The sequence below is a fragment of the Telopea speciosissima genome, chromosome 6 (genome assembly GCF_018873765.1).
Source record: "Telopea speciosissima isolate NSW1024214 ecotype Mountain lineage chromosome 6, Tspe_v1, whole genome shotgun sequence".
NCBI classification, from domain to species: Eukaryota; Viridiplantae; Streptophyta; class Magnoliopsida; order Proteales; family Proteaceae; genus Telopea; species Telopea speciosissima.
In genome coordinates this window covers 60,129,976-60,157,187 of record NC_057921.1, presented here as the reverse complement: position 1 = coordinate 60,157,187, position 27,212 = coordinate 60,129,976, and the positions used below count along the sequence as shown (strand labels likewise).

General features: G+C 43.1%; 1 protein-coding gene across 1 annotated transcript in view; it reads right to left on the bottom strand.

Moving 5' to 3' along the window:
- Nucleotides 1-27,212, bottom strand: part of LOC122665298 (exocyst complex component SEC6-like) — an 88,738-nt gene that overhangs the window by 38,840 nt on the left and 22,686 nt on the right. The window contains exons 9-12 of the mRNA XM_043861414.1: nt 14,043-14,150; nt 13,701-13,839; nt 13,562-13,606; nt 9,325-9,380 (exon numbers count right to left, since the gene is read on the bottom strand). Of these exons, the coding sequence (XP_043717349.1) occupies nt 9,325-9,380; nt 13,562-13,606; nt 13,701-13,839; nt 14,043-14,150 (348 nt within the window). The remainder of the gene's footprint in view (nt 1-9,324; nt 9,381-13,561; nt 13,607-13,700; nt 13,840-14,042; nt 14,151-27,212) is intronic.

The following is a 27,212-nucleotide window of genomic DNA, read 5'->3' as shown; positions in this document are numbered from 1 at the left end:
AATGTAAAGGCTCTAGCCACGTCCAATAAGTGGCGGTTTTTCCTTTCGGCTACTCCATTCTGGGTTGCGGTATCGACACATCTTTGTTAAAGTTATTAGTTCTCATGTCCTAGGGGTATTTCTGGAACTAGATATTAACTAGTTTCCATATTATGTAATTTCTTCTTTTTCTTTCTTTTTACCCTTTACCTCCCTAGGGAGGTTGGATGTAATATGTCAAGACATCATATTTGAGTAATATAGGTGTGGAGGGAGAAATCCCGAGACACAACTTACAACCGAGACTCTTTCTCCTCCTTGTTCTTCTCCTCTTCTTCTTCTTCCTCCTTCAACTTCTTCTTCTTCTTCTACTTACACTCTCAATCTCAATCTTAACTTGGTATCAGAGAGCAGGTTTTGAGAGTCGTATCCAATCTCTCTCTCCCTATTTTTTACTCTCTTTGGAATCCAAGAACATAAGGGATTCCAAGGAAGAGGCTCTTATGTAAACTGCTTGTTGAAGGAGTCTGAAATAGGTTATTTTCAACCTATTCAAGTTAGTGATGCTGCCTCTTGAGCTACTTTGAAGCCCTGATGAAGTTTTGGAGCTCACCCAGCTTTTTCTAGGTTTTCCGCCAGGTTTTTGTTGCAGGTCTTGTATCTCCTTCTCTCGGGCTGTGTTTGGATCACGGAGTAGCTCTTTAAGATCGTTTCTGAGTCCTATTTATGCCCCTTATGCTTGCACTTGATGGATATGAAGCTATTTGGAGCATAACTCATTCTCGTGTGACCTCTGTTTCTGCCCAGGTAAAGCTGAGACTGATATTTGGTTCTTTTTCTTGTACTTGGAATACAGTAGGCTCTTCTCTTAGTTGAGAAACAATTATGGACATCTTGTCTGAAGTCTTGCAACAGTATTAAGTGTTTTTGTTGCTTGGAAAGTGTGTGGGTAAAGGCTGTTCCACCTTATGCTATTTTTCTTCCTGCTGGAATTTCTTTTTTTTCTGTTGTAAGAATCATTTCTTAGGTTGAGTGTGTACTCCCCACTTGTTGTTGGGACCCTTGTGTATGGTCAAGTGTTCCTTTCCTTATACTATGGTTGATTCATCAACATCTGGTCTTGGTTCGGCTGATTCACAGCCCACTCCAACAGCTCCTCGGTTGGTTTATAAAAACACCCATCTACAGATCTCCTTTGTGCAACTTGATGGCACTAATTACTTGGACTGGTCACACTCTGTGAAGCTTTCTCTTCGAAACAAAGGGAAGCTTGGGTATATTACAGGTGCCATTAAAGCCCCAGAGCCCAGTTCACCTATCTATGGAACATGGGAGACAGAAAACTCTACAGTGATGACCTGGTTAATCTTCTCCATGAAACCCGAGATTGGGAGAAGATTTATAAGAAAAGAAACTGCCAAGGCAATCTAGGACAGTGTCGCCCTGACCTTTGACAGAGTGGGCGACTCTGCCAAGGTTTATCAGCTCCACCAGAGAATTAACTCAATGAAACAAGGTGACAAGACCATTTCTGAGTACTACAGTGCTTTTCTTGGTCTTTTGGAGGAGTATGACCACTATAGGGACCTCCAGTTGACTAACCCAGAGGATAAAGCCAAAGTACACCGGACCCTTGAAAAGGAGCGTGTCTTCTCCTTACTTGGTGGTTTGAATCCTGACTATGAGCCAATTAGGCTTCAGATCTTAGGCAGGCTTCCCTTTCCATCTCTTAGTGAGGTCAGTAGTTACTTACAGAGTGAGGAAACTCGACGTACTACTATGGCACCAACATCTGTTCCATCTCTTGAGCGGTCAGCCCTCAATATGAGTTCCTTCCGAGACACCAAGGGAGATGGTAGAGGCCAAGGGCCTAACCGTACTAAAGAAAGAGTAGTGGAGCCAATTGGTGCTAGTGGAGTTGGTCGTGACAGATTTAAATGTGATCATTGTGGGAGGACAGGACACACCAAGGATAGGTGTTGGTCTCTTCATGGTCGCCCTCCTGGCACTCGTGGTCGTGGTGACCGTAGAGGGGGAGCTAGAGCACATTCTGTGATGACTGAGACAGATGCTCCACTTTGGTAGATGTGGTGTTTCGCAGGGTTATGTCACAGCTGAGCACATCTCCTGCATCCACAGTGGCCAGTTGTTCCTCATCCTCAGCTTTACAGGTCTCCACCTCAGCTTCAACTGCAGCCCAGTCTTGGGTCATTGATTCTGGTGCCACTGACCACATGACTGGTACATCCCATTACTATGATTCCTATACCATTTGTTCTGGTAAGGACAAGGTTAGGGTAGCCGATGGTTCCCTTTCCTCCATCTCTGGTAAGGGCAATATCCCTGTTACACCGTCTATTTCTCTTACTTTTGTCCTTCATGTCCCTAACCTTATTCTTAATCTTTTATCTGTGAGTCACTTGACTAAATCTCTGAATTGTTGTGTCACCTTTTATCCTCCTCATTGTCTTTTTCATGATTTGGTGACGAAGAAGATTATTGGTAGTGGACGTGAGGAACAAGGCCTGTATCTTTTTTACCCTTTTTTGCCCACAGCTCAGTCCTATGTATGTGGACGTGATGATAGTAGTTCTGTGGAGTCTGTTATGTTATGGCACCGCCGTCTTGGCCATCCATCTTTTGTTGTAATGAGGAAACAATTGCCTCACTTATCTTCTTCTGTTGCTTCTTCCCATATTTTTCAATGTGAACCATGTATGTTTATCAAACATTGTCGTTCCTCTTATCCATATCATGGTAATAGACTGCTGTTCCCTTTCATATTGTGCATACGGATGTTTGGGGACCTTCTCCTACTACTTCCTTATTTGGCTATCGTTACTTTGTGTCATTTATTGATGATTTTTCTCGTGCTACTTGGACTGTTCTCATGAAGCACAAGAGTGATGTTTGTGATGCATTTAAAACCTTTTATCAGATGATTCTTACTCAGTTTGATACTCGGATCAAAATAGTTCGGTCCAATAAAGGGGGTGAATACATGTTTGGTGGCCTCCAAACCTTCTTTTCTAATAATGGCATTATCCATCAGCTAGCATGTGTTGACACACCCCAACAAAATGGGGTTGCTGAGAGGAAAAATTGCCATTTATTGGAGGTCACCCGCAGTCTCTTGTTTGGCATGAATGTCCCCAAGACCTTCTGGTCTGCTGCCCTTCTCACAGCTTCTTTTCTCATCAACCGCATGCCAACCAAGCTTCTTGATTTCAAGTCTCCCTTGGACATTTTATCTCCTAAGGTTTCTGCTTTCTCTCTTCCTCCTAGAGTCTTTGGTTGTGTCTGTTATGTGCATGTTAACAAATTTGCTAGCACTAAACTTTACTCTAAAGCCCTCAAGTGTCTATTCCTTGGGTATTCTTCTACTACTAAGGGTTACAAGTGCTATCACCCTTCTTCTCGTCGGTGCATTATCTCCAAGGATGTCACCTTCCTTGAATCTATTCCTTTCTTTGCTCCTTCTCAGCATCCTCTTCAGGGGGAGCATTGTGGAAGTGAACAGGCTGTTGATTATTTTCACTCTCCTCTCCCTATCTCCCCTTTTATGTTTGATATTGGAACACACAAGACTGTAGAGACTGTGGATGTGGGTAATATGGGTGATCAATCACAATTAGGTGTGAATACAGAATTGGTGGTTGAGAATGATTCTGGTAAGGAGAAGGATAACCACATTACCTACAAAAAGGGTGAAGGCTTGCATAACAGAGAAAAGCAGATCTACCAAGAGTCCTCTTTGGATCCAGATCCGCATCCTCCTCAATCAGGTGACACTCATTCTCCTCCATCTGATTTAGAGCTTCCCATTGTTGTTAGAAAAGGGAAAAGAGCTTGTACTAATCCTATAGCCCAGTTTGTCTCCTATAATGCACTTTCTTCTACAAGTATTGCCTTTATTACTGCTCTCTCTACAGCTTCTATTCCCAGGAATGTTACTGATGCTATGTCTGACCCAAAGTGGAGACAAGCTATGTTTGAGGAGATGATGGCTCTTGAGAAGAATGGCACTTGGCAGTTGGTAGATCCTCCTAAGGGACGTGTCCCTGTTGGATGCAGATGGGTCTATACCATAGTTGTCATGGCGGCGTCATATCGCTGGAGAAGTGGGCATATCGACCACCGATATGGATGATGTAAGAATATCGATCGATATGGCCTCCATATTGTCGCCATGGCGCCGCCATGGACGCCATACCATGGCATATGGCCATATCGGGCGACATGGTTGTTTCAAATTATAAAACTTAATTTTTTTAACAATAATTTTTTTTCACCATTTTTTATTTTAATGCCTTTTCCTCAACATAAAAAAAATAAAAATAAAAAAAACAAACAGAAAACACTAATACACAATCACATATTCACATCAACAAATTTTTTTTTATTTAGATGGGTTGTTTATTAGCTTTATTCACTGAATATAAATTACGTTCTTGTAATTGTATTTTTGTTTTGTTACTTTTGTAATTACTTTCATATGAATCATATCTCAACTCTGATGATTTTTCAACTTTATTATCAGCAAGACTATTGCTATCAATTATTTGATAATCCATGATTTCATATACACTAATGGATAATACACTTTCATGAATTAAACCATAGTAGATTAGTAGTACACTTTAATGTTAATTTTTTATGTTATAGGGTATATATTATAGCATACTAAATGACATTAAAAATAGAGAATAAAAAATAAAACATGGTCGATATATCGACATGACACCCCTCCACCGACTTGGATCGCCGTGACGACGTGACAACTATGGTCTATACAATCAAGTATAAATCCGATGGTACTGTTGAAAGATACAAAGCAAGGTTAGTAGCCAAAGGGTACAGTCCGGTCTATTGGATTGATTATCAGGAGACATTTGCTCTAGTAGCTAAACACAACTCCATAAGAGTTCTTTTATCTCTGGCTGCCAATAAAGATTGGCCTCTATATCAGTTAGATGTGACGAATGCCTTTCTTCATGGTGACTTGGAAGAGGAAGTGTACATGCAACCCCCACAGGGCTTCAAAGTACCCTCAGCTGAAGGGAAGGTGTGCCTCCTCAAGAAGGTACTATATGGGTTCAAACAATCTCCAAAGGCATGGTTTGAATGCTTTCGACAAGCTATTCTTCAGAATGGATATTCCCATAGTCAAGCAGATCACACTCCCTTTACCAAGCGGGGCAATGGTACCATCACAGCTCTCATTGTTTATGTTGATGATATTGTAGTCACTGGAGATGATATGGCTGAGATAGATAAACTGAAAAGCTACTCGGCTAAACAGTTTGAAATCAAAGATCTGGGCCCCTTGAAGTATTTCTTAGGCATTGAAGTATCAAGGACCAAGAAAGGAATCAACGTATGTCAACGAAAGTTTGTGTTTGATTTGTTGACAGAGACAGGGATGTTAGGATGTAAACTAGCAAGTTCTCCTATTGAGCAGAATCACAAACTAGGAGAAGATTGTGGTTCTCCTCTTGTTGATGCGGGAAAGTACCAGAGGCTAGTTGGGAAGCTTATTTACCTTTCTATGACACGCCCAGATATGCAGTGGGAGTAGTGAGCCAATTTATCCATGCCCCCAAGAGTGGTCACTTAGATGTTGTGTATCGTATTCTGAGATATTTGAAATCATGCCCAGGGAAAGGTTTGTTGTATGCCAGGCACAACCACCTGAGAGTGGAAGGTTTTACTGGTGCTGATTGGGCTGGCTCCATCACAGACGGGGAGGTCTACCTCCGGCTACTGTACCTTTGTGGGAGGTAACTTGGTTACATGGAGAAGCAAAAAACAGCCGGTTGTAGCTAGATCCAGTGCCGAAGCATAATTTAGAGTTATGGCTCATGGAGTGTGTGAACTTATATGGTTGAAAAGACTTGTTCAGGAATTGGGTTTTGGCACTGCAGGTCCTATGAGGCTTTACTGTGATAACAAGGCTGCCATCAGTATTGCCCACAATCCTGTACAATATGACAGAACCAAGCACATTGAAGTGGATCGACACTTCATCCAGGAGAAGATTGACTCTGGCTGTATTTGCACTCCTTTTGTTAAGACTGGTGATCAACTAGCTGACATCTTCACCAAGGCCCTTGCCTCTCCTCAGTTTGGCTCTCTTCTATGCAAGCTGGGAATGCATGATATTTATTCTCCATCTTGAGGGGGAGTGTTAGAGTTATTAGTTCTCATGTCCTAGGGGTATTTCTGGAACTAGATATTAACTAGTTTCCTTATTATGTAATTTCTTCTTTTTCTTTCTTTTTACCCTTTACCTCCCTAGGGAGGTTGGATGTAATATGTCAAGACATCATATTTGAGTAATATAGGTATGGAGGGAGAAATCCCGAGACACAACTTACAACCGAGACTCTTTCTCCTCTTTGTTCTTCTCCTCTTCTTCTTCTTCTTCTTCTTGTACTTACACTCTCAATCTCAATCTTAACTAACTTGTCTAGTGTATAATCCCATGGTCAGCTAGGTATTTTTGGAGCTGACCTCCCAAATATTCTTTGCCTTTGTCACTCCTCAAGATTTTGAGCGCAGCATTGAACTGGGTCTGAACCATTTTATGAAAATGTTGCAAACAAGAGAAAACCTCACTTTTAGTGTGCATCATGTACACCCATGTATTCCTAGAGTGACAAACTATAAAGCAGACAAACCAATGATGGCCAAAAAGAGAAGTTTTACGACTAGAACCCAACACATCAGTATGAACTATATGAAAAAGATCAAGACTTCTTTTATTTGAAGCTGAATAAGTTGAACGTGTCTATTTGGCCAGAACACAAGCCTCACAAAAGAAGTCATCCTTACTTATTACATTGCTTAACTAATGGTTTTAGGGTTTGGGCATTAAGGTTAGGATCCCAATGTTGATCCTAGCTCTGACACCATGATGGTTTTGGAGAATGAACTTATGTCGAAGAGACACCAGCCCAGCTTTATTTTATAATTGAATGTTATGAGGTACAAGTACAATAATGCTCCTACGGCAACACTAATAAACCCTAATAGACAATTATACCCTTGTACCCATATTACAACAAATATAAATACCATGTTTTGCACGAAATGGGTCGAAATTTTGACATATTTCGTGCACTTCGCCTGGTTACGATAAAGAACCTTGAAAACCCCATTTTCTTGCGCTTTTGGCCAAATCACTACTGTACAACCATAGTACTAAAACTCGCGAGATCTCCACGAGTTTCTCGCTATTTGAAAACCTCGAGACGAGATAAGAGGCGATACTAAAAATTACACCAACTCGGATGAGATCTCAATCAAGTCGAGATCTCGACCCAGAAACACTTAAGTATCTTCCAGATCTCGCGAGAGAGTAGAGTTCTAGACTCTTATATCGACCGAGAGATTGCTTGGGAGCTGCTGCCACTGGTTTTTCATCATTTTTCACCATTTTTGAGCTGGATTTCATTGTAGAAGCTGTCGGAGACATCATTCAGCTACTGTGGTGCAAGATTTGTGCATGATTTGTGGTTCTTCACTGGGTTAGGTTTTGTGGACATATTCCCAGTCCTAAACCAGTCACACCCATACATGCCTCAGTATGACAATAGCAGTGGATCTCACGCTTCATGGCAACCGACTCTTCTATACCCTAAGATAGGGGACTTAGAATATGTTGATGACAACACTTATGTGAGTACTGTGACAAACTGTGTACAAAACTACAACAACATTATAACATGGGAAGAATGTGGACCGACTCGTTCTAATGAGTGAATATATCACATTTTATGGGATGATAGATCATAGATGTAATATATTAAACATGTTGATGTATTGACGTATTGTACACTTTAACATTTCTAATGCTTATTTAAGTAGTTTTACATTAATTGAATGCTTTGATTGCTTTCTATTACTAAATTATGTGTTGAGTAGGGTAATTTAGTACATTGTCGCCTACCAACCTAGGGTCCGAAGTGAAACTCCTATTTGGCCTTTGTTTTTGCAAAATCAGATAGTGTCATTATGTTTAAATGGCCTAAATAGGCTGAGTACCAAGTTTCAGCCCCAAAATAGGTCTAAAACCCATCGAAACCAGCCATCGAGTTGGAAAAAAATTTCCCCAACTCGCTATTTTGGCTGGTCGAAACCTGTACTCGAGATGAGTTTTAGTTCCTTGCATACAACGTTGGAATCAGTGCTTGGGCAGTAGAGGAATGCAGTGGAAGCGAAGATTTGTTGTGTTGGAGGAATTTGAGCATTCTTCCGCCATACTATGACATGGCCATCTTTTGTGATACAATCAGAGGATAACTTGATTTGGCACCAGCAACAACATTCTATTGGTTTTCATCTTGTACGGCATTCGTTTCAATGCTAGAAGTCTAGGTCCAAATTTGGTATGATTTCTATTTCAAATTCGGATTGAATAGACTTTTGGTCAAGAAATTGAAATTGTTTTGGTTGCATCAATGTGGCATGGTGGTGGTGATGGCGAGACCATCAGGGGAGAAGGGTTGTGTTTTATTTTTAATATGATATATTGCTTTGCCCATTAAATCAACCATGTTCTTGTTGAAGAACAACAGTGAAATCAATTTCAATTTCAAAATTGAAACAGCTACTCAGCTAGTTCAGAATTTCTATTCCATTTTATTTCTATTTCACTGAAATAAAGTGCATTAATCAAACCAAACAATTTTCGAAATAGAAATCAACGCATGACATTGAATTAGAAACCATACCAAATCAGGCCTAGGACTCTACCCTGGGCATAGGGAGACTCATTTCTTGCATTGTAGTATTGTTGACTTTGATATATTTGACTCTTTGTAACAAACCATGCATGATCCATGATTTATGAGATGGTTTATACTTTGATGTTGAATCATTCCTAATACATATTTAAATTGTTTTACTTGAATTATATGTGTTCAAGTACTAAACAATGTGTGGAATAGACCATATTAGAGAATGTATACCGCGCACAATACCAACCTAGGGTCTGAAATAGATGTATTTTTTAAAATCTAAGGGTTCCACTGTGTTTAAAGGGCCTAAAATATGGTGTCCTAGAAGTTTCAGGACCTACTTTAGCCATTTGGCCCCTGAAACCAACCATTGAAACTTGAAAAAAAAGAGTACATGTTTCGTCCAAAATTTCAGTTTCAGTCAAAACATTTCAATTTCAATCCAAGTCAAAACCAGGCTAGAAACTGAAACCTCAAACCTGGCCTTTCCATGTGTCACAAATAAGTGTGTGCAATACCAGAAAATTTTTCTGGACCATTGAGAGCAGGAAACCTCTTAACTAACTTATTCAAAATATAAATGGTGATGATCTTTAAGACAAACCTTGGAGGAAAACAAGGAGCGACGTAGTCATATATATCTCCAAGCTCTTCTCCAATCTGCAGGTGAAACCATAAAACCAGTTACAACCTACAAGTAATTATATTGTACTCTCAAGAAATGCCCTTAAAATTACATACCATCTCCCTCTCTCTCTCTCTCTCTCTCTCTCTCTCTCACTTGTCACCTAGGTGACCAAGGTGTGCATATACCAAGGGGGTTTCAGATGTAAAATAAGATATTCTTTCTTATAAAATGTAAAGAAATGAAAAAAATATATTTCTTTTACTTGAGAATATCATCTTCAAAGTCATAATTTAACAAATGAAACCCATTTGGGGGTCTTCTTCCTCTTTGATGTCAACAGTGGAAGAGGTGGTGGTTGCAGCAGGAATTCCAGGTACGCAGCTCCCTGCCTTCTCTTCTATGGTAGTGGTGGATGGTGGCAGCAGTAGCTGCCACTGCAACCTTTTAGTGGCAGCTGCTACGATGGCTTCTCTCCGTTTTTTCTTCTTATTTTTCCATTTTCTGGTTTTTCTCCCTCATTTTCCCTCTTTTCCTTCTTATCCCCCCCCCCCAGCAGGAATTCCAGGTACGCAGCCCCCTGCCTCCTCTTCTATGGTAGTGGTGGATGGTGGCAGCAGTGGCTGCCACTGCAACCTTTTAGTAGCAGCTACGACGGCTTCTCTCCGTTTTTTCTTCTTATATTCTATTTTCTGGTTTTTCTCCCACATTTCCCCTCTTTTCCTTCTTGTCCCTCCCCCCAATTTCCTCCCACTTTTACTCGTTTTTTCCTTTATACTCCCAGTATTTACTTTCTGAGCACCTTGAACAATATGGAGACCGGTCACCTAGGCGTTCAAGAACCGCCTTTTCTCCTACTCAGCATCCAGACAACACCTTGACAACAATGATAGGAATTAGTAATAGTGGCATCCCAACAACAAGAGACATTTGAGACTTTTAAGGAGGTGTTTCTTTTCTTGATAGGTAAATATGTTTGATTTCATAAATCAAAGGGGAAGATTACAAACAGAATATGATCATGTATAAATATAATGAGAATGATCCTTTTGAACAAGTAAAGAAAGATCAGGGGGAAATGTGAAGGATGTAGCACTTCTCTTCCGGCAGCTTTAAAGCATCGCAACCCTAGTCATGGTCAGAGAAGAAGTCGCCATCGGAGAACTAGCTAGAAGGATCTCCCGGCTTCGGTCTCTCCCCGGCGTCCTATTCCCTCTGAGCAAATGGTCCCCCCTGCTACTGCAAGTTCAAATCACTTCTCTCCTCCAGGCTGCCTTCCTCTGCAATGATGCAGCTTTCCCCTCCCCCGATGAGCTGGCCTCTTCCCTGCTTAACCATAAGTCCGGTCTTCTTCCTGTGCCAGTCCCCACCGACCCTATGCCTGCTGACCCTGCTGACCACATGGAGCATGTCGTCCCTCCGCAAAAATCCCCAAAGTCTCTCCCCTTACACCTCAATATCTCCTCCTTTCTCAAATCAAAGACTAAGGGATATTTATCCCCTAGGCCTTCTCTCTCTTCAATTCCCCCTTCAAATGTCGTGGTCCCCCCTTTATCCATTCGCTCTGTAGCCCAGCCCAACTCCCCATCTTGTTCTAATGGGCCAGTTCCCTCTCCTTTATCCTTTTCCTCTCTGCCCTAGCCTACCTCTTGTTCCTCTTTGGCTGGCCCATCTGGTAATAATGGGCCAGATCCCTCTTCTCACTCAACCCTTTACTCTACCCGGCTTCCCCACCCTTCCGCCTCCCCGTCTTTTCACGTTTTCTGTTGCCATAACCCCAGCTACCCTCCTTTCCCTAAGAAGTGTCCCTACCTTTTTTACTCCCTGCCCAACCCAGAGTTGAATTCGCCTTTCAATTTGGATATCAGAAATTTCGCTCTAAGTGGTGAGCCTATTAACCCGGGTTAGTTGCCCTTCTTCGAGCCGGGCTTGGTTCTTTGGATTGCCTAGCGTGCTTTTCTTTTTGCTCATTTTTTGAGTTGGGCTTTAGCCCTTTGTCTTGTCCCTACTTTTGGTAAGGCTTAGTTTTGGCTTTTGCATGTAACTTCCTCCCCCCCCCCTTTTTTTCTTTCTCCCTTTGGTAATTGAATTATTTATTCATTCAAAAAACAGAAGTATAACCTCGAACAGTGCTGATTGGAGAGCAAGGGTCCATGCAGTCAACCCCATTTAGTTGGGGGATAAGAGCAGAGTTGTTGTTGTTGTTGTTGTTGTTGTACAGTTTCACAGTTGCAGGCTTGCAGCAGCTATACGGTCCTCGTTTCTCCTCCAGTTTCTGGTTGTGTTCTTACTGATCTATGCAGTCGGATCTCTTTAAGTTCTTCCCTACATTAACAGGGGCTTCCCTTCATACTTGTTTTACATTTTCTTCCTTTTCCTTTTTGTTTTTCTTTCCCCCTTCACCAACCTTCCATGAACATTCCAATTTCAACAATTTATAGGAAAAGGAAAAGAGAGAAGAAAATAAGAAGGGGGTACAATTCCAACCTCAGGTTTGTGAATTTCAAAAAGAGAGCAGATGAACAAGAAAGCAAGAAAATAAAATAAGAACATAATCATGGAAGCTCAAGCTCCTCAAAAAGAAAGGGGGAAAATTACGTATACACCCCCTGTACTTTGGCTAAAACATTAATAAACCCAAGGTTTCCAATAACCACCTTGTACACCCCCTTGATTTATAAAAAAAACACAAAATTAACAGTCCGTTAAGAACTCAACGTTAAGTGATGACGTGGGATATATTTTGGACATGAAATGACTCTTATACCCTTTCATAACACCCTTAACAAACCAATGACCATCGTCTTCTCCAAATCTGTCTTTGTTCTACCCAAAAAGTTTCAATCAAGCATAGGACCGTGTAATCAGGTAGCTCCGGCAGCAAATTCTCACACTTAGGGCAACGGACCACCCGAAATTTCGTTTCTTCCGCCATATCCAACAATCCGAAGGAAGAGAAAATGAGGAGACAAGTAGCAGAACTGCTAGAGGAGCTCGGAGAGCCCAAATACCTTCTCTCCACATTTTTTTAATTGTTAGCGAGAATCTATCATTTTGTTTGTTTCAGGGTTTTGCTGTCAGCCGCTCGTTCCATCAATCCAGGTCTCTGGCCTTAATTATGTGTTGCAATTTCCATCCAACCTAAACCTCAAGCTCCCCCTATGATTTCCCCTTTGGTGGGACCCTTTTTGACGGAACCCAAGGCAGGAGAGTTGTCCTAACTGTTGTTGTTGTTATTGTTGTTGTTGTTCTTTTGTTGTTGCTGTGTGTCAATGGTTTCTCCATCTACGGTTCTACCTTCCTCTTATAAAATCAGACTTATTATACTACCTTCCTCTCGAGTGTTCTCTTCAGTCTTAATTGTTTTGATCAACAGGGTCTCCTCCAATCTCATCGACATCCTCAGTTTGGTAGTCTTGATTCTCAGATTGCTTTTACTGGGTTTCCTTCAGTCTACATTTGATCAACTGGGTTACCTTCAACATATGAAATCTTTCGGCAATCGTTCCTTCTACATTGAGATGGCAATGGAAAATTCTATTCTTCTTCATGGCGGAAACTATCTTCGGCCTAGACCTTCTGTTCCAATTCCTCGAGGTAGAAATTCCATTGATTCTCATCGGAATGGTTCAAAAGTCTGGTATCTTAAGGCTCTTGAAAAAGAGAAAATTTCCGTTTTCTATTCAAATCCTGGAGAAGTGCTAAATGTGTATAGGAGAGGGCAGCCTTGGAAGAAGTGTCACAAAGTGGTAGGCAAGAACCCTGTAGGAGGAGAGAGTGGCAATGAATTGGAAGATGCACATCAGGCCACTCTCAAAAAAAGCAAAGCTGGGAGAATGCTAATGGGAAATCACCGGCGGGAGAGTGAGAGAAACTGAGAAGGGTCAGGGGGGAAGAGGAGAGGGTTGCAGAGCCGGAGAGGGAGAAGAAGGTCGGTTGCCAGGGTGGGGGAGGAGACTCAGACACATGAGGGTATAAGTGTCATTTCAAGTCCAAATTATATCCTACGTCATCACTTAACAGTCAATTTCTAACGGACTGTTAATTTTGTGTTGTTTTATAAATCAAGGGGCTGTACAAGGTGGTTATTGGAAACCTCGGGTTTATTAATGTTTTAGGCAAAGTACAGGGGGTGTACACGTAATTTTCCCCAAAAAAAAAGTTAAACAAGGCAAACTGGGAGAAATTTTGCAATCTGGACAACATTTTCACATACCGTTCGAGCTTCCTCTAAAGCAGCTTTTAGCTCTTGAAAAGCAAGCTGTATACACAAATTACGATAAGAAAAAAAAAGTATGTACAACTGGAATGTCAATATTTCTGCTCCCTGCTAGCAGAGAATGTGAAAAAAGTACCTCTGTCAACAACTTGTTAAAACGTCCTTCAACTGTCTTTCTTATTTGCTCATAGCATTTATCCTTGTAACCTTTCCCCTGAACTTTCAACTTCTGCTGTGTTAACTTTCTAGAAGAAGCTGTTTCACTTGTAACTTTTCTGCAGGTCATAGGGAACCATCACAAACATATAATGCAAACAAAATTAGTAACAAAACTGAAATAAGTTGATTTCACATGAATTGAAAGGACAGCTATATCAAGCAATCAGAAATAGCACAGTGAAGAACTAGAATGCAAACAGGTCAAAAAGCATCAGGTTGAATGTTAATATATGAAAGAATATTGCTCCAAACATATTACTTGGCAGATCTACAAGGGTTGGTAACTGATTCCATGGCACCACTACCCTCCGCCTCCACTGCCTCCTCAGCTAGTTGTTGATCAAGTGTTTCTTGCATTTCAACCACCCTGGAAGAAATAGAAAAGGAAAGAGGACAATGAGTGAAACTTGGAAGGATTAATTGATACCATGGTAATAGAAATAAAAATGTAGCATAAATAACACCTAAAATTCGGCAATGATGTCAAAGATCAGTCCATTAATAATAAAAGAACCAGTTTGGAGATAAGGAGCATTCATATCCAACAAACATCTGCATTTGCATTTCAAAAGCAATGCTATACAAACTTCAATATCTGTTGATTTGACATAAATCTGCACCCTTTATTGGCCATGTCCATCCAATACGTATCAAATTAGGAAAAGTTAGCAAAAATAACCTCAAAGTTTGAGACTGAAAAGAGAACGACACGAGAGAGATCAGTTCTCCCTTATGCATCTCAAACTCCCGTCAGAACAGAATATCAATAACAACGAAGAAGAAAAACAGACAAGAAGAACAGGAAAGGAAGGAAGAGTTAACAGTAGAAGAGAAGAGCGCAGAAAGATCACACCTAAGAAGAAAGAAGAACAGAACTAGAAGGAGACAGGGAGATCAGTTTTGGAATAGCACCAAAGCTCTTGAAAAAATCAAAATTCTTTTACACAAAACATGACTCTTAAAATCTATTAAGTATCCTAAACTAACTCAAACACTTAACTACTAATCATGTGTACTAACTTCATACCCACTTTATGAACTCATCATAAATTAAGCATGCTACAATGAAACCCAAAAAAATAAAAGGCCCAACCTATAATATACCTACCCAAAGCTTCTTTTCAGCCCATTGGAAAGCCACCAGTGCTTTGTGAGACTCCCAAGCTTGCACCTAGGCCTCCATATGGGATCCGTCGAGTCTTAAAGTGTTTATCTTCAAGACCTGATCAACACCAATCTTCTTGGTCAGTCCGAGGAAGAAAATATGTTGTACACATAAAATCAGAAACATTTGGTCCTTTCTGATCAACGTATTCATGCGGTAGGAGAAACTCTATAGGCAAATTTTCTTCAATAAAATCAGCAACCATTTCTTATTTAACCTAAATCTTGGTAGGAGATATCTCGGTTTCTTGATGAGATTAGCTGCGACTTTAAAAAATCCCTTAACTCGACAGGTTTCGAGCAGTTTCATCTGAGATGTTAATAATTTCGCATGTTTCAACACTTATGCCCATCGAAACTTGAGGAAACCTAGCTCGAAACCAAGACAGACACTTATTTATGCTAGAAACCAGGACCGACATTTATTTATACCTAAGTAAATGTTATAAATAACATTTACTTATGATATTATTCATAAATAAGCAAATACCCCCTATTTGAATCCAATAAAAATAGTCAAAAAATCAAATTCCAAAGGAAAAAAAAGCCAACCCCCCCCCCCAGTTCAAGAACAAAAACTGGATTTTCAGTTGTAGGTGCAATTATTTTAAAATTTTAAATGTTGGTGGTTTTCTCAAAGCTATAAATTCCATAAATCTTAATATGTTAAAAACATTGCTAAAAACCAAAAGTGCGGTAAAATATTCATTTGTTTTGATATTGTAACAAACCAAAGATCTGTCTAACCAGTACCAAAGATGCAGGGGGATACCTAAAAACTAGGGCTTCTACATGGGTTGCTACTAGGGGCTAATAAACTCTGAAACTCATAGGACAGCAGGTGAAAGAAGGGGGTAACAACAGCATATATAGACTCATATGCATAAATAAAACATTGAAATACTTTTGCAATAATGAACAATACAAATCAGAACACATAGCATCATTTCCACAAACAGTTGATAGGCAAAATGCGGGTGGGGAAACAATACAAAGATGACCAGACCAAATGAAGTGCAGAAATCTATCAATACTCTAGAAAGAATTCATGTTGTAACCACTCCTAGGCATGCATTCCAATAGAGAATAAGACATAAGCAAGCATCAAGAAGAAGCACAAAACTAACAGCAGTATAGGTGCATAACAGGTCAGAAAATAAAATGGTTCCAGATTCTTGATTAGTAAATACGACAGGGAGGGTGATTTGGGATTCCATATAAAAGCAAAATTATCTCTAGCTCCACCCTCCTTTTGTATAGACTCCCCAAGGAACAAGACTATTGTTGATTCCTGGGGACTCTCAAATGTTACTCTTGTTGCTACTGCCCCTTAGCCATTGCTTTGGCGGGTGGTTTCTCCTTTCTCTCCTCTTCTCCCTTCGGGGTTCTTTGTAATTTTTCTCTCTTTTGGTAATATATTTTTTATTCACCCAAAAAAAAAATACAACAGGGAGGGAAAGGGTGGTAATGAGCATGCATTCGGGTAGGGGATGTGATAAACAGAAAAGAAAGAAATGCTAAGCAGGCTTGACTGGAGAAGAGGGGAAGAAGAAGTAGGGGGGGAAACAGATTTCAATAACCACTTATCTGTTGTGCTGCCGAAACAGAGAACGAGAGAAGAAGAAGAAAATAGTCTACTTGAGAGAAGGATGAAGGGGAGAAGCTGCTTCACGCAAGAGAGAAGAAGAAGACCCAAGAGCCATTTGCTGATTTCATTTCATTCAACATGCCTTGGCTGAATGGCCTGTACAGCTTATATAGAGAAAATAAAAACAATAGAACTGTTGACCTCCCCATAGGAAGACCAAACAACAAAAGACTGTTGATCTCCCCTTGGAAAGACCAAACAACAAGAAGGGGGAAAGCACCAAAATAATTGAGTTGTTGCCTAAAACGATGGAGCATAAAGAGCTAAGAAGTCCAACAGCCCTTGACTCAAACAACTTAAAAAAGAACTAAAAAGGAAACTAGAATCTACTTAACATTAATCCAAACAAAGGATTCCAGTCTGAGTTATCAAGTCTCATGTAAATTCGACACTCTCCGGCGATGCCCTCTCCCCCTCCGGCAGCCCAGTCTGCCTCCCCTCTCCCTACTTGCCCAACTGCCCACACCTTCCTTGCTGCCACTGTTACACCCTCCCCCGTTAGCTCTCCCCCACCCCCCTCTACCTCCACTGTTTCACCCACCCCCGAAGCTACAACCACCCCTGATTCATCCTCTGCTGCAACCACCAACCCAGCAACAACCCCTACTACCTGGAGTTCTCTTCTTTCTGGTAACTCCTCCAATCCCATCGACAGGCACTCCCTCCACTTTGTCCCCCCCTCCTCCGTTGACGACACCAAGGTCGGCTTCTGTCCCAAGGGCCTGCTGGATGTTGAAATCAGCAAATGGAGCAGCTGTCTTGTGGGACACTTCCTTGGTGCGAGACCCCCCTTCCATGCTGTCAAAGCTTCCCTTCTCAAGCAATGGCGCGCAGCTGGAGGTGTCTTTGTTTACCTCCTCTCCAATGGCATCTTTATCTTCAGATTTTCAGACGATGCAGACAAGTCCCGAGCCCTGGAGGGTGGTCCTTGGTTGGTAGGCAAAAAGCCAATATTCCTCCGACAATGGGACCATCGCTCCTCCCTCAGCAAAATCGATCTCAAATTTATACCCATCTGGGTCAGCTTGCCGGGACTCCCTCTCCACTACTGGTGTGTCTCAGGCCTCAGCATCGTGGGTTCAATTATTGGCAAGCCTCTCTTTTCTGACGAGAGAACAAAGAAGATGGATCGGCTTTCCTTCGCCCGTATTTGTGTTGAAATTGCTGCTGATTCACCCCCAGCGGAGTTCGTAACCATTCAAGAAGAAGATGGTCACACTTTCTCCCAGAGAGTTGTGTATGAATGGCTGCCCCAATTCTACTCTGTATGCAAGACCTTCGGACATCCTTCGAAGCAGTGCCTACCTCCGAGCACCCCTCCATCCACCCCTATTGCTTCTCCTTCGACTGTCGATGGTGCCCCTGCGTCAGAATCTAGAACAGCTTCAGTCCTGGACCTGCGTCAACATCCTGCTGGTCTCACTACAGCAGCTCCTCGGCCAGCGACAGAGACGAAAGATGGGCTGGAAGTTGTTGTTGTTGACTCGATGGTAACCCCGATCGCAGTTGAGGCTATCGCCGTGCCCTCGACCTTGATCCAAGACCTGGCGAAGACTACTCCGCTGCCTTCAAGGCCTCAACATACTTCTCGAGGCCGGAAAAAAACCAGGAACCGTCGCCGGAGAAGAAACCCTGAAGACGATGAAATTTCCAGCCCTGGCGAGGTTCCCAATGTCCATCAACTTCGCGATTCGAATGTGGTTGACCAGAACCGATTCGCCGTCCTCTTGTCGCTGGATCCAGACACTGATGGAGACGCTGCAGTCCTGCCTGCTCCTACTGAGCTCTGTGCGAATGACTTGCAAGCTTCCCCTGCTCCCCCTCTTTTGCCTTCGCACAGCTCCCCTCCCACTTTTGGAAAACCTTCTGCCACCCACAGCCTTTCACCTCTTTTCAACTTATAGCCTTTTCGTTCTCTGAACCACCTTTCCACCAAACACCCCTCACGTGATCACCTTTCTTCCCCCTCGTCTCGCCTCAAGCTATTACCCACCTTGACCCGACCCATCTACCCACCCCCTCAACCCATTTATCTTTACCCAGCCCATTTGACTTATCCACCCTTCAAACCCATTTAACTTATCACTCATTTACAGCCCACCCACCTAACCCTCTTACCAAACACCCTGGGCCGAACCTTTTTGGGTCTGCTTCTGACCCAGAGGTAGGACCCTCCCCCCCCCCCTTTTGTGCTCAGTCCATTTTGCCCCCTTCCTCTCCATCCTTCCCCCTGGTTTGCTTTCCCCCCTTGAGGGAGTATAGGTCGAGACCCCGTAGTCTCCCCCCGGGTTCCCGGGTCAGTCCCACGGCTGGTTGGTTGCCCCCTCCCCCTCCTTGCTCATGATCCCTTGGACCATTTGGAACGTCCGTGGCCTCAACGCCCCGGCTAAACATGCCGAAATTCGTGCTCGCATCAAGTCCTCCAATTCCTCCCTTTGCTACCTCCTTGAAACAAAGGTTCTTGAACCCAATGCCTCTCGCATCGCTCATTCCATTGCCCCCTCCTAGTCCCTCATCTCCAATTACGCCCACTCTCCTAATGGGCGTATCTGGGTTCTTTGGGATCCTTCAAAATTCCATCTGTTAGTGTCCTCCGCCCCTCCCCAATATCTACATCTCAGCATTTCTGACCATCTCCACAACCATCTCTTCCTTTTCACCATGGTCTATGCTTTCAACCGGCCTCAGGACCGTCTCCCACTCTGGGATGACTACCATTCCATCTCCCAGTCCGTTGGTTCCGCCCCTTGGGGCATGGGAGGCGACTTCAATGTCGTCCGCTATAGTCAAGAAAAGCTTGGTGGCTCCCCCATTAACCATCAAGCAGTTGATGCCTTCAATACCTGTCTCGAGGATATTGGTTTCAACGACCTCCGCTGGTCGGGTGCCAAGCTCACTTGGCACAATAAGCGCTCTGGTGACGACAGAGTGGCTTGCAAACTTGACCGTGTTCTCGTCAATGATACCTGGCTCTCTTCCCTTCCTTCTTCTCACGCTGTTTTTGACCTCCCTGGCCTCTCTGACCACTCCCCCATTTCCCTCTTTGTCCTCCCTTATCTCTCCTTTGGTCCCAAGCCTTTCAAGTTCTTCGATATGTGGTCCTCCCATGCTGATTTCCTTCCTTTGGTTCAGGCTGCTTGGGTTATCCCAGTCCAATCCTTTTCTTCACCCTCCTTGCCTTCTCTAAAAAGCTCAAAAATGTCAAATCTACCCTCAAGTCTTGGAACTCTTCCACCTTTGGTAATATCTCTTCCCGTGTCTCCTCTTGCCGTGACACTCTTTCCTCCATTCAGGCCCCTCTCCAATCTGACCCCCTCAACCCTTCTCTCGTTGAGGAGGAATCCCTTGCTGCCTCTGAACTCGCCTCCTCTCTCTCTTTGGAGGAGTGCTTCCCGAAACAAAAATCCCGGATCAAATGGCTTGAACTTGGAGACTCCAACTCTGCTTTCTTCCATCGATCCCTCAAAGCCAGAACCAATTCCAACTCCATTCTCTCTCTCACTTCCTTTGATGGATCGGTCCTTTCCTCTGTCAATGCCATCAAATCTGAAGCTATTTCTTACTTCACCAATATTTTCTGCCCCCCCTCCTCCTCTCAACCCTCTATTCCGGAAGGCCTTATCAACAAATTCGTTCCTTCCAACCTCTACCACTCCCTTTGCTCCATCCCCTCTGACTCTGAAATTGCTTCAGATGTTCACTCTCACAAGGCTAGCAAAGCCCCCGGCCCGGATGGCTTCAGCATGGGATTCTTCTCCTCCTGTTGGGACATCGTTGGAACTGAGCTTATTTATGCCATCAAGAGCTTCTTCTTCAACCCCCACCAGATCCTTAACATCAATCACACCTTTCTCTACCTCATCCCCAAATCCTCTGGTGCCTCCACCATGGCGGACTTCAGACCCATCTCCCTTTGCAATCTTCTTTACAAGTTCATCGCCAAAATTCTTGCCAATCGTCTCCAACTTGTCATTGACTCCCTTGTTAGTCCCAATCAGTCCGCCTTCATCTCCGGGAGAAGTATCTCAGATAACATCATCCTCTGTCAGGAAATTGTTCGAGGCTTCCATCGGAATTCCATTGCCCCTTCAACCCTCCTCAAGATTGACATTCACAAAGCCTTTGACTCCATTCGTTGGGACTTTATCACCCAAGTCCTCCTTAAGATGTCGTTCCCCCCCACATTTGTTAACTGGATCCGCTTTTGTATCTCTTCCCCTCGGTTCTCTGTTCTCCTCAACGGCAGCCCTGCGGGTTACTTCCCCTCCTCTGCTAGTATCCGCCAGGGATGCCCCCTCTCCCCCTTCCTCTTTTGCCTCTCCCTTGAGGTCCTCTCTCGCAGCCTCCAATCCAAAACTGATCTCCACCTCATTGCCCCCATCCCTAAGTGCAAGCCCACCAACCTAACCCATCTTGCTTTCGCGGATGACCTAATGATCTTCTCCAAAGCCGTCCCCTCGTCTATTGAGCACATTATGTCTTCCCTCCACCTTTTTCAGGGGCTTTCCGGACTGCGCATCAACCTCCTTAAATCCTAACTCTTCATAGATGGGGTTCCCGACTCGATCAAAGCAGCCCTCTCTACCATCACCGGCTTTCCCCTAGCCTCCCTCCCTGTCTGTTACCTTGGCCTTCCCCTCATTCCAGCCAGACTCTCGGCCCACTGTAACCCCATCCTTGACCTCCTCAGAAAGAGACTTGACTTTGGAAAGCCAAACTCCTATCCTATGCGGTGTCGCCAGAGCTTATCGGATCGGTTCTCCGTCTTGCTATATCTATTGGAGCGGTGTTTTTGGTCTTCCCAAGGCTACTATCAAGGCTGCCGAGTCCATTATGTGCGCTTTTCTCTGGAAAGGTGTTGATTCGGCCAGATTCTTTCATCCCAAGAGCTGGTCCTCCGTTTGCCTTCCCAAATCTGAAGGAGGTCTAGGTCTCAGAAGGATCAAAGATGCCAACTTAGCAGGCTCTATCAAACTGGTTTGGAAGCTCCTCACCAACAAATCTAGCATTTGGACTTCTTGGGTGTATGTGGGGCCTCTTCGTAGAGACTCCATTTGGACAGTCAGCGCTAGTCCGGACTCGTCCTGGATTTGGCGCAGAATTCTTCAAGTGAGGCACATAGCCAGGGATGCCATCTCTTGCAGGATTGACGATGGATCACAAACCTATCTTTGGCTCGATAAATGGCATCCTTCAGGGGTCCTTGCCTCCATAGTCAACCCCCGTACCATCTATGAGTCCGGCTTGGACAGATTTTCCCCTCTGGCATCCATCATCACCGACGGCTCTTGGTCGCCCCCCTCCTCTCCCCCCCCCCCTTTCGGACCTCTGGAGCTCCCTCCCCCCCATCCCCCCTGGGCACAAAGGCAGATTGACACCATCTCTTGGCTCCCCTCCAGCACAGGCACTTTCAGCTCCCACTCTGCCTGGGAGATGGTTAGACATAGAGGGACCCCTTGTCCTTGGCAAAAAGTTGTCTGGTTCAGAGGTTACATCCCAAGGCAAAGTTTCACTGCTTGGCGTGCACTAGCAAATTGTCTTCCAACTCAAGCCTTTCTCTCCCACCGGCACATCCAGGTCTCTCCTAGATGCTGCCTCTGCTGGAGTGGATATGAAGACACAGACCATCTTTTCTTCACTTGCCCCTTTACTGCCTCCATCTAGAACCGGGTTCTCCGCCATTGTTGGCCTGCTCGTAGAAGGCCTCTACCCCTTTCTCGTGAATGGGTTTGGATTCACATGACTTTTGGTGGCAACTCGATCTGTGACACGGTTGGCAAGCTTGCCTTTTACGCTACCATATCTCACATATGGATGGAACGTAACTTTAGAAGATTGACGTCCAACTCCCGCTCTTTCGACAAGATTTGGAAGGCCATCTTCTTTGATGTTTCATCTAAAGCTTGTTCCCTCCCCCTGAGTAGTGTTAGGGATTCCCCAAGGAACAGGCTTATTGTTGTCTCCTGGGGCCTCCCCACCACCATTTTGAGCTCTTCCTAGCCTTCGGCTAGCTTTGTTGGCCCTCAGGCTTGTTTATCCCTCCCCCCTTCCTTCGTAATTAAATTTTTATTCATCCACAAAAAAAAAAACCTAAACAAAGGAAATAACTTGCTGCCTAAGAAAACAAATAAATAGAAACTAATATCTAATATCCTAACAACTATTGGCAGCATCTCTTCAAAGCCAGTTGTCAACATTGGACCCCAAGGAACTGTTCACGTGAACAGTGCCTGCATGAACAGTAACAACAATCAGGCTGGCTGAATGGTGGCTCACATTGGGGCTGGTTTATTGAAACAAAAGAACCAAAAAATCCGGATCAGCTAGGTTGATGTCCTCATTAGGGGGGGTCCACCATATTTTACTTGCATCAATTTTTCCCCCTCAAGTCAATTGGAGCTCCATCTCAAATCGTCCTGCATCAACTCGCCCAATGTTGAGAAAAACTCGTCCATGAGTTTTAAAGAAGGAAAGGATCAGTACCACTAGATCAGCATCCACGATCAAAGGCTTAGTTGGACGATGATCCCACACATCTCACGATCAGCCATTGCGACCTCTTGATGATCGTCAACAAACAATATGATTTTGATTGGAATCCGATTGCGGGGTTTTACCACTGCAGTCGGACCATTGATCGGTTCTTCGGTTGCAACCTTAATCGGACCGTTCAGTTCATCTCGATCATCACGTCCAGTTTCAATTTGTTCTTCCACTTGTGTTAATCCATTCGGCTCGTCTTTTGGCGCTTCAACTTTGTCGACTTGGATCTCTTTAACAGGGACATCTTCAGTAGAGTCGTCTATCAGCGCTATAAAATCTCCTGGAAGTGATTCAGTTGGTGATGCTTCAATCATAGTTTTCCTGTCTTTCTGTTCTGAAGGCACAGATGTGTTTGTGAAACCCGTTGACCGTTTGTAGTTCAATTGTACCTCACTTAGGCATGAAAATTGAATGTTCAGTGTACAGCAATCATCATAAATATTACGCCCTTGAAGAATATTCCTTGCTGAAACGGCACTCAGGAGTGATTGATACTGGACAAAAGCTTGACAAACAATAGTAGATCGATGAAAAATTTTGATCTTTTCAACAAATCCATGAGGAGAAAACACTTGATGCAACACTTTCACAATTATAGGACAGAGCAGCAGGTGGATTGTAACAAAAAGAATTCGGTTGGGTTGTGGTTTGGAGAACATTGATAGCAGATTTCTGCGGAAGAAGGATGAATGGATGCGGTTCTAAGGAGTTGGAGTGATGCGGTAATGTTGCAGCAATGGGGTGGGTCTGCCTTTTTCTTTTTTTTTTTTTTCTTTGCTATACTGCAAAACTGTAACAGGAAAGAGGGGATAGAATGGGGTAGAGAGATCACAAGGGAAGGAAGAATATGGGATCCTTCGGCTTTGATACCAAGTAGATGCAGGGAGATACCAGATAATGGGAGAAAGAATAGAAGAGGAGAAATCAGAATTTCAGGGAGGGGAAAGAGAAGAAACCGTGAAAGAAGAAGTAATAAACAGGCTTGGTAGGAGAGGAGGGGAAGAAGAAGTGGGGGAGGGAAACAAATAACAACAACCACTTACCTGTGTGCTGCCGAAACAGAGGAGGAGAGAAGAAGAAGAAGATTATCTACTTGAGAGAGGGATGAAGGGGAGAAGTTGCTTCACGCAAGACAGAAGAAGAAGACCCAAGAGCCATAAGCTGATTTCATTTCATTCAACATGCCTTGGCCGAATGGCCTGCACAGCTTATATAGAGAAAATACAAACAATAAAACTGTTGACCTCCCCTTGGGAAGACCAAACAACAAAAGACTGTTGATCTCCCCTTGGGAAGACCAAATAACAACATAGGGGGAAAGCACCAAAATAACTGAGCTGTTGCCTAAAATGATGGAGAATAAAGAGCTAAGAAGTCCAACAGCCCTTGACTCAAACAACTTAAAAAAGAACTGAAAAGGAAACTAGAATCTACTTAACATTAATCCAAACAAAGGAAATAACTTGCTGCCTAAGAAAACAAGTAAATAGAAACTAATATCTAATATCCTAACAACTATTGGCAGCATCTCTTCAAAGCCAGCTGCCAATATTGGACCCCAAGGTACTGTTCACGTGAACAGTAACAACAATTTGGCTGGCTGAATGGTAGCTCACATTGGGGCTGGTTTATTGAACAAAAAGAACCTGAAAATCCGGATCAACTGGGCTGATGTCCTCATTAGGGGGGGTCCATCATATTTTACCTACATCAATTTTTCCCCCTCGAGTCAATTGGAGCTCCATCTCAAATCGTCCTACATCAACTCGCCCGATGTTGAGAAAAACTCATCCACGAGTTTTAAAGAAGGAAAGGATCAATACCACTTGATCAACATCCACGATCAAAAGCTTAGTTGGGATGATGATCCCGCACATCTCACGATCAGCCATTGCGACCTCTTGATGATTGTCAACAAACGATATGATTTTGATTGGAATCCGATTGCGGGGTTTTACCACTGCAATCGGACCATTGATCGGTTCTTCGGTTGAAACCATGATCGGACCGTTCAGTTCTTCTCGATCATCACGTCCAGTTTCAACTTGTTCTTCCACTTGTGTTAATCCATTTGGCTCGTCTTTTGGCCCTTCAACTTTGTCGATTTGGATCTCTTTAACAGGGACATCTTTAATAAAGTCGTCTATCAGCGCAATAGAATCTCCTGGAAGTGATACGTCGGTGATGCTTCAATCATAGTTTTCCTGTCTTTCTGTTCTGAAGGCACAAATGTGTTCGTGAAACCCGTTGACCATTTGTAGTTCAATTGTACCTCACTTAGGCATGAAAATTGAATGTTCAGTGTACAGCAATCATCATAAATATTACGGCCTTGAAGAATATTCCTTGCTGAAATGGCACTCAGGAGTGACTGATACTAGGCAAAAGCTTGACAAACAATAGCAGATCGATGCAAAATCTTGATCTTTTCAACAAATCCATGAGGAGAAAACACTTGATGCAACACTTTCACAATTATAGGACAGAGCAGTTGGTGGATTGTAACTAAAAGAATTTGGTTGGGTTGTGGTTTGGAGAACATTGATAGCAGATTTCTGCGGAAGAAGGATGAATGGATGCGGTTTTCAGGAGTTGGAGTGATGCGGTAAGGTTGCAACGATGGGGTGGGTCTGCTTTTTTTTTTTTTTTTTTTTTTTTTTTCTTCGCTATACCGCAAAACTGTAACAAGAAAGAGGGGATAGAATGGGGTAGAGAGATCACAAGGGAAGGAAGAAGATGACATCCTTCGGCTCTGATACCAAGTTGATGCAGGGGGATACCAAATAATGGGGGAAAGAATAGGAGAGGAGAAATCAGAATTTCAGGGAGGGGAAAGAGAAGAAAATATGAAAAAAAAGAACTAAACAGGCTTGACTGGAGAAGAGGGAAAGAAGAAGTGGGGGAGGGAAACAAATAACAACAACCACTTACCTGTTGTGCTGCCGAAACAGAGAAGGAGAGAAGAAGAACAAGAAGAAAATAATCTACTTAAGAGAGGGATGAAGGGGAGAAGCTGCTTCACGCAAGAGAGAAGAAGAAGACCCAAGAGCCATAAGCTGATTTCATTTCATTCAACATGCCTTGGCCTAATGGCCTGTACAGCTTATATAGAGAAAATAAAAACAATAAAACAGTTGACCTCCCCTTGGGAAGACCAAACAACAAAAGACTGTTGATCTCCCCAGGGGAAGACCAAATAACAACATAGGGGGAGAGCACCAAAATAACTGGGCTGTTGCCTAAAATGATGGAGCATAAAGATCTAAGAAGTCCAACAGCCCTTGACTCAAACAACTTAAAAAAGAATTGAAAAGGAAACTAAAATCTACTTAACATTAATCCAAACAAAGGAAATAACTTGCTGCCTAAGAAAACAAGTAAACAGAAACTAATATCTAATATCCTAACTACTATTGGCAGCATCTCTTCAAAGCCAGCTGTCAATATTGGACCCCAAGGTACTGTTCACCTGAACAGTGGCTGCGTGAACAATAACAACAATCTGGCTGGCTGAATGGTGGCTCACATTGGGGCTGGTTTATTGAACCAAAAGAACCTGAAAATCCGGATCAACTGGGCTGATGTCCTTATTAGAGGGGGTCCACCATATTTTACCTGCATCAATTTTCCCCCCTTGAATCGATTGGAGCTCCATCTCAAATCGTCCTGCATCAACCAAGTAAAGAGAAGAGAGAGAGAGAGAGAGAGAGAGATTGAGGGAGAAGAAGAGAAGGGCAACCGACTATGTTAGCTCTCAGTCTCTTCTCCCTTTGTCTTATTTATAACAAAATCAAGAGAAAGTTACATTAGGAAAGGAAACTAACTACTTGTCAGCCAAAGAGAGAAATTAGGAAGCTAATCTAATAAGGAAACAAGAGAATCTAATCTAGAGTAGGAAACATAGCAAAGAAATAGCAACTAATGTGATCACGATAGGGACAAACCCCCTACTCGTGATTCATATCTTAACACTTCCCCTCAAGCTGGAGTATACATATATCAAAAGTTCGAGCTTGGAATAACAAGAACATAGATTAAAAGCCGCATCAGTCTTTAATAGCAGTTGTAGACGCC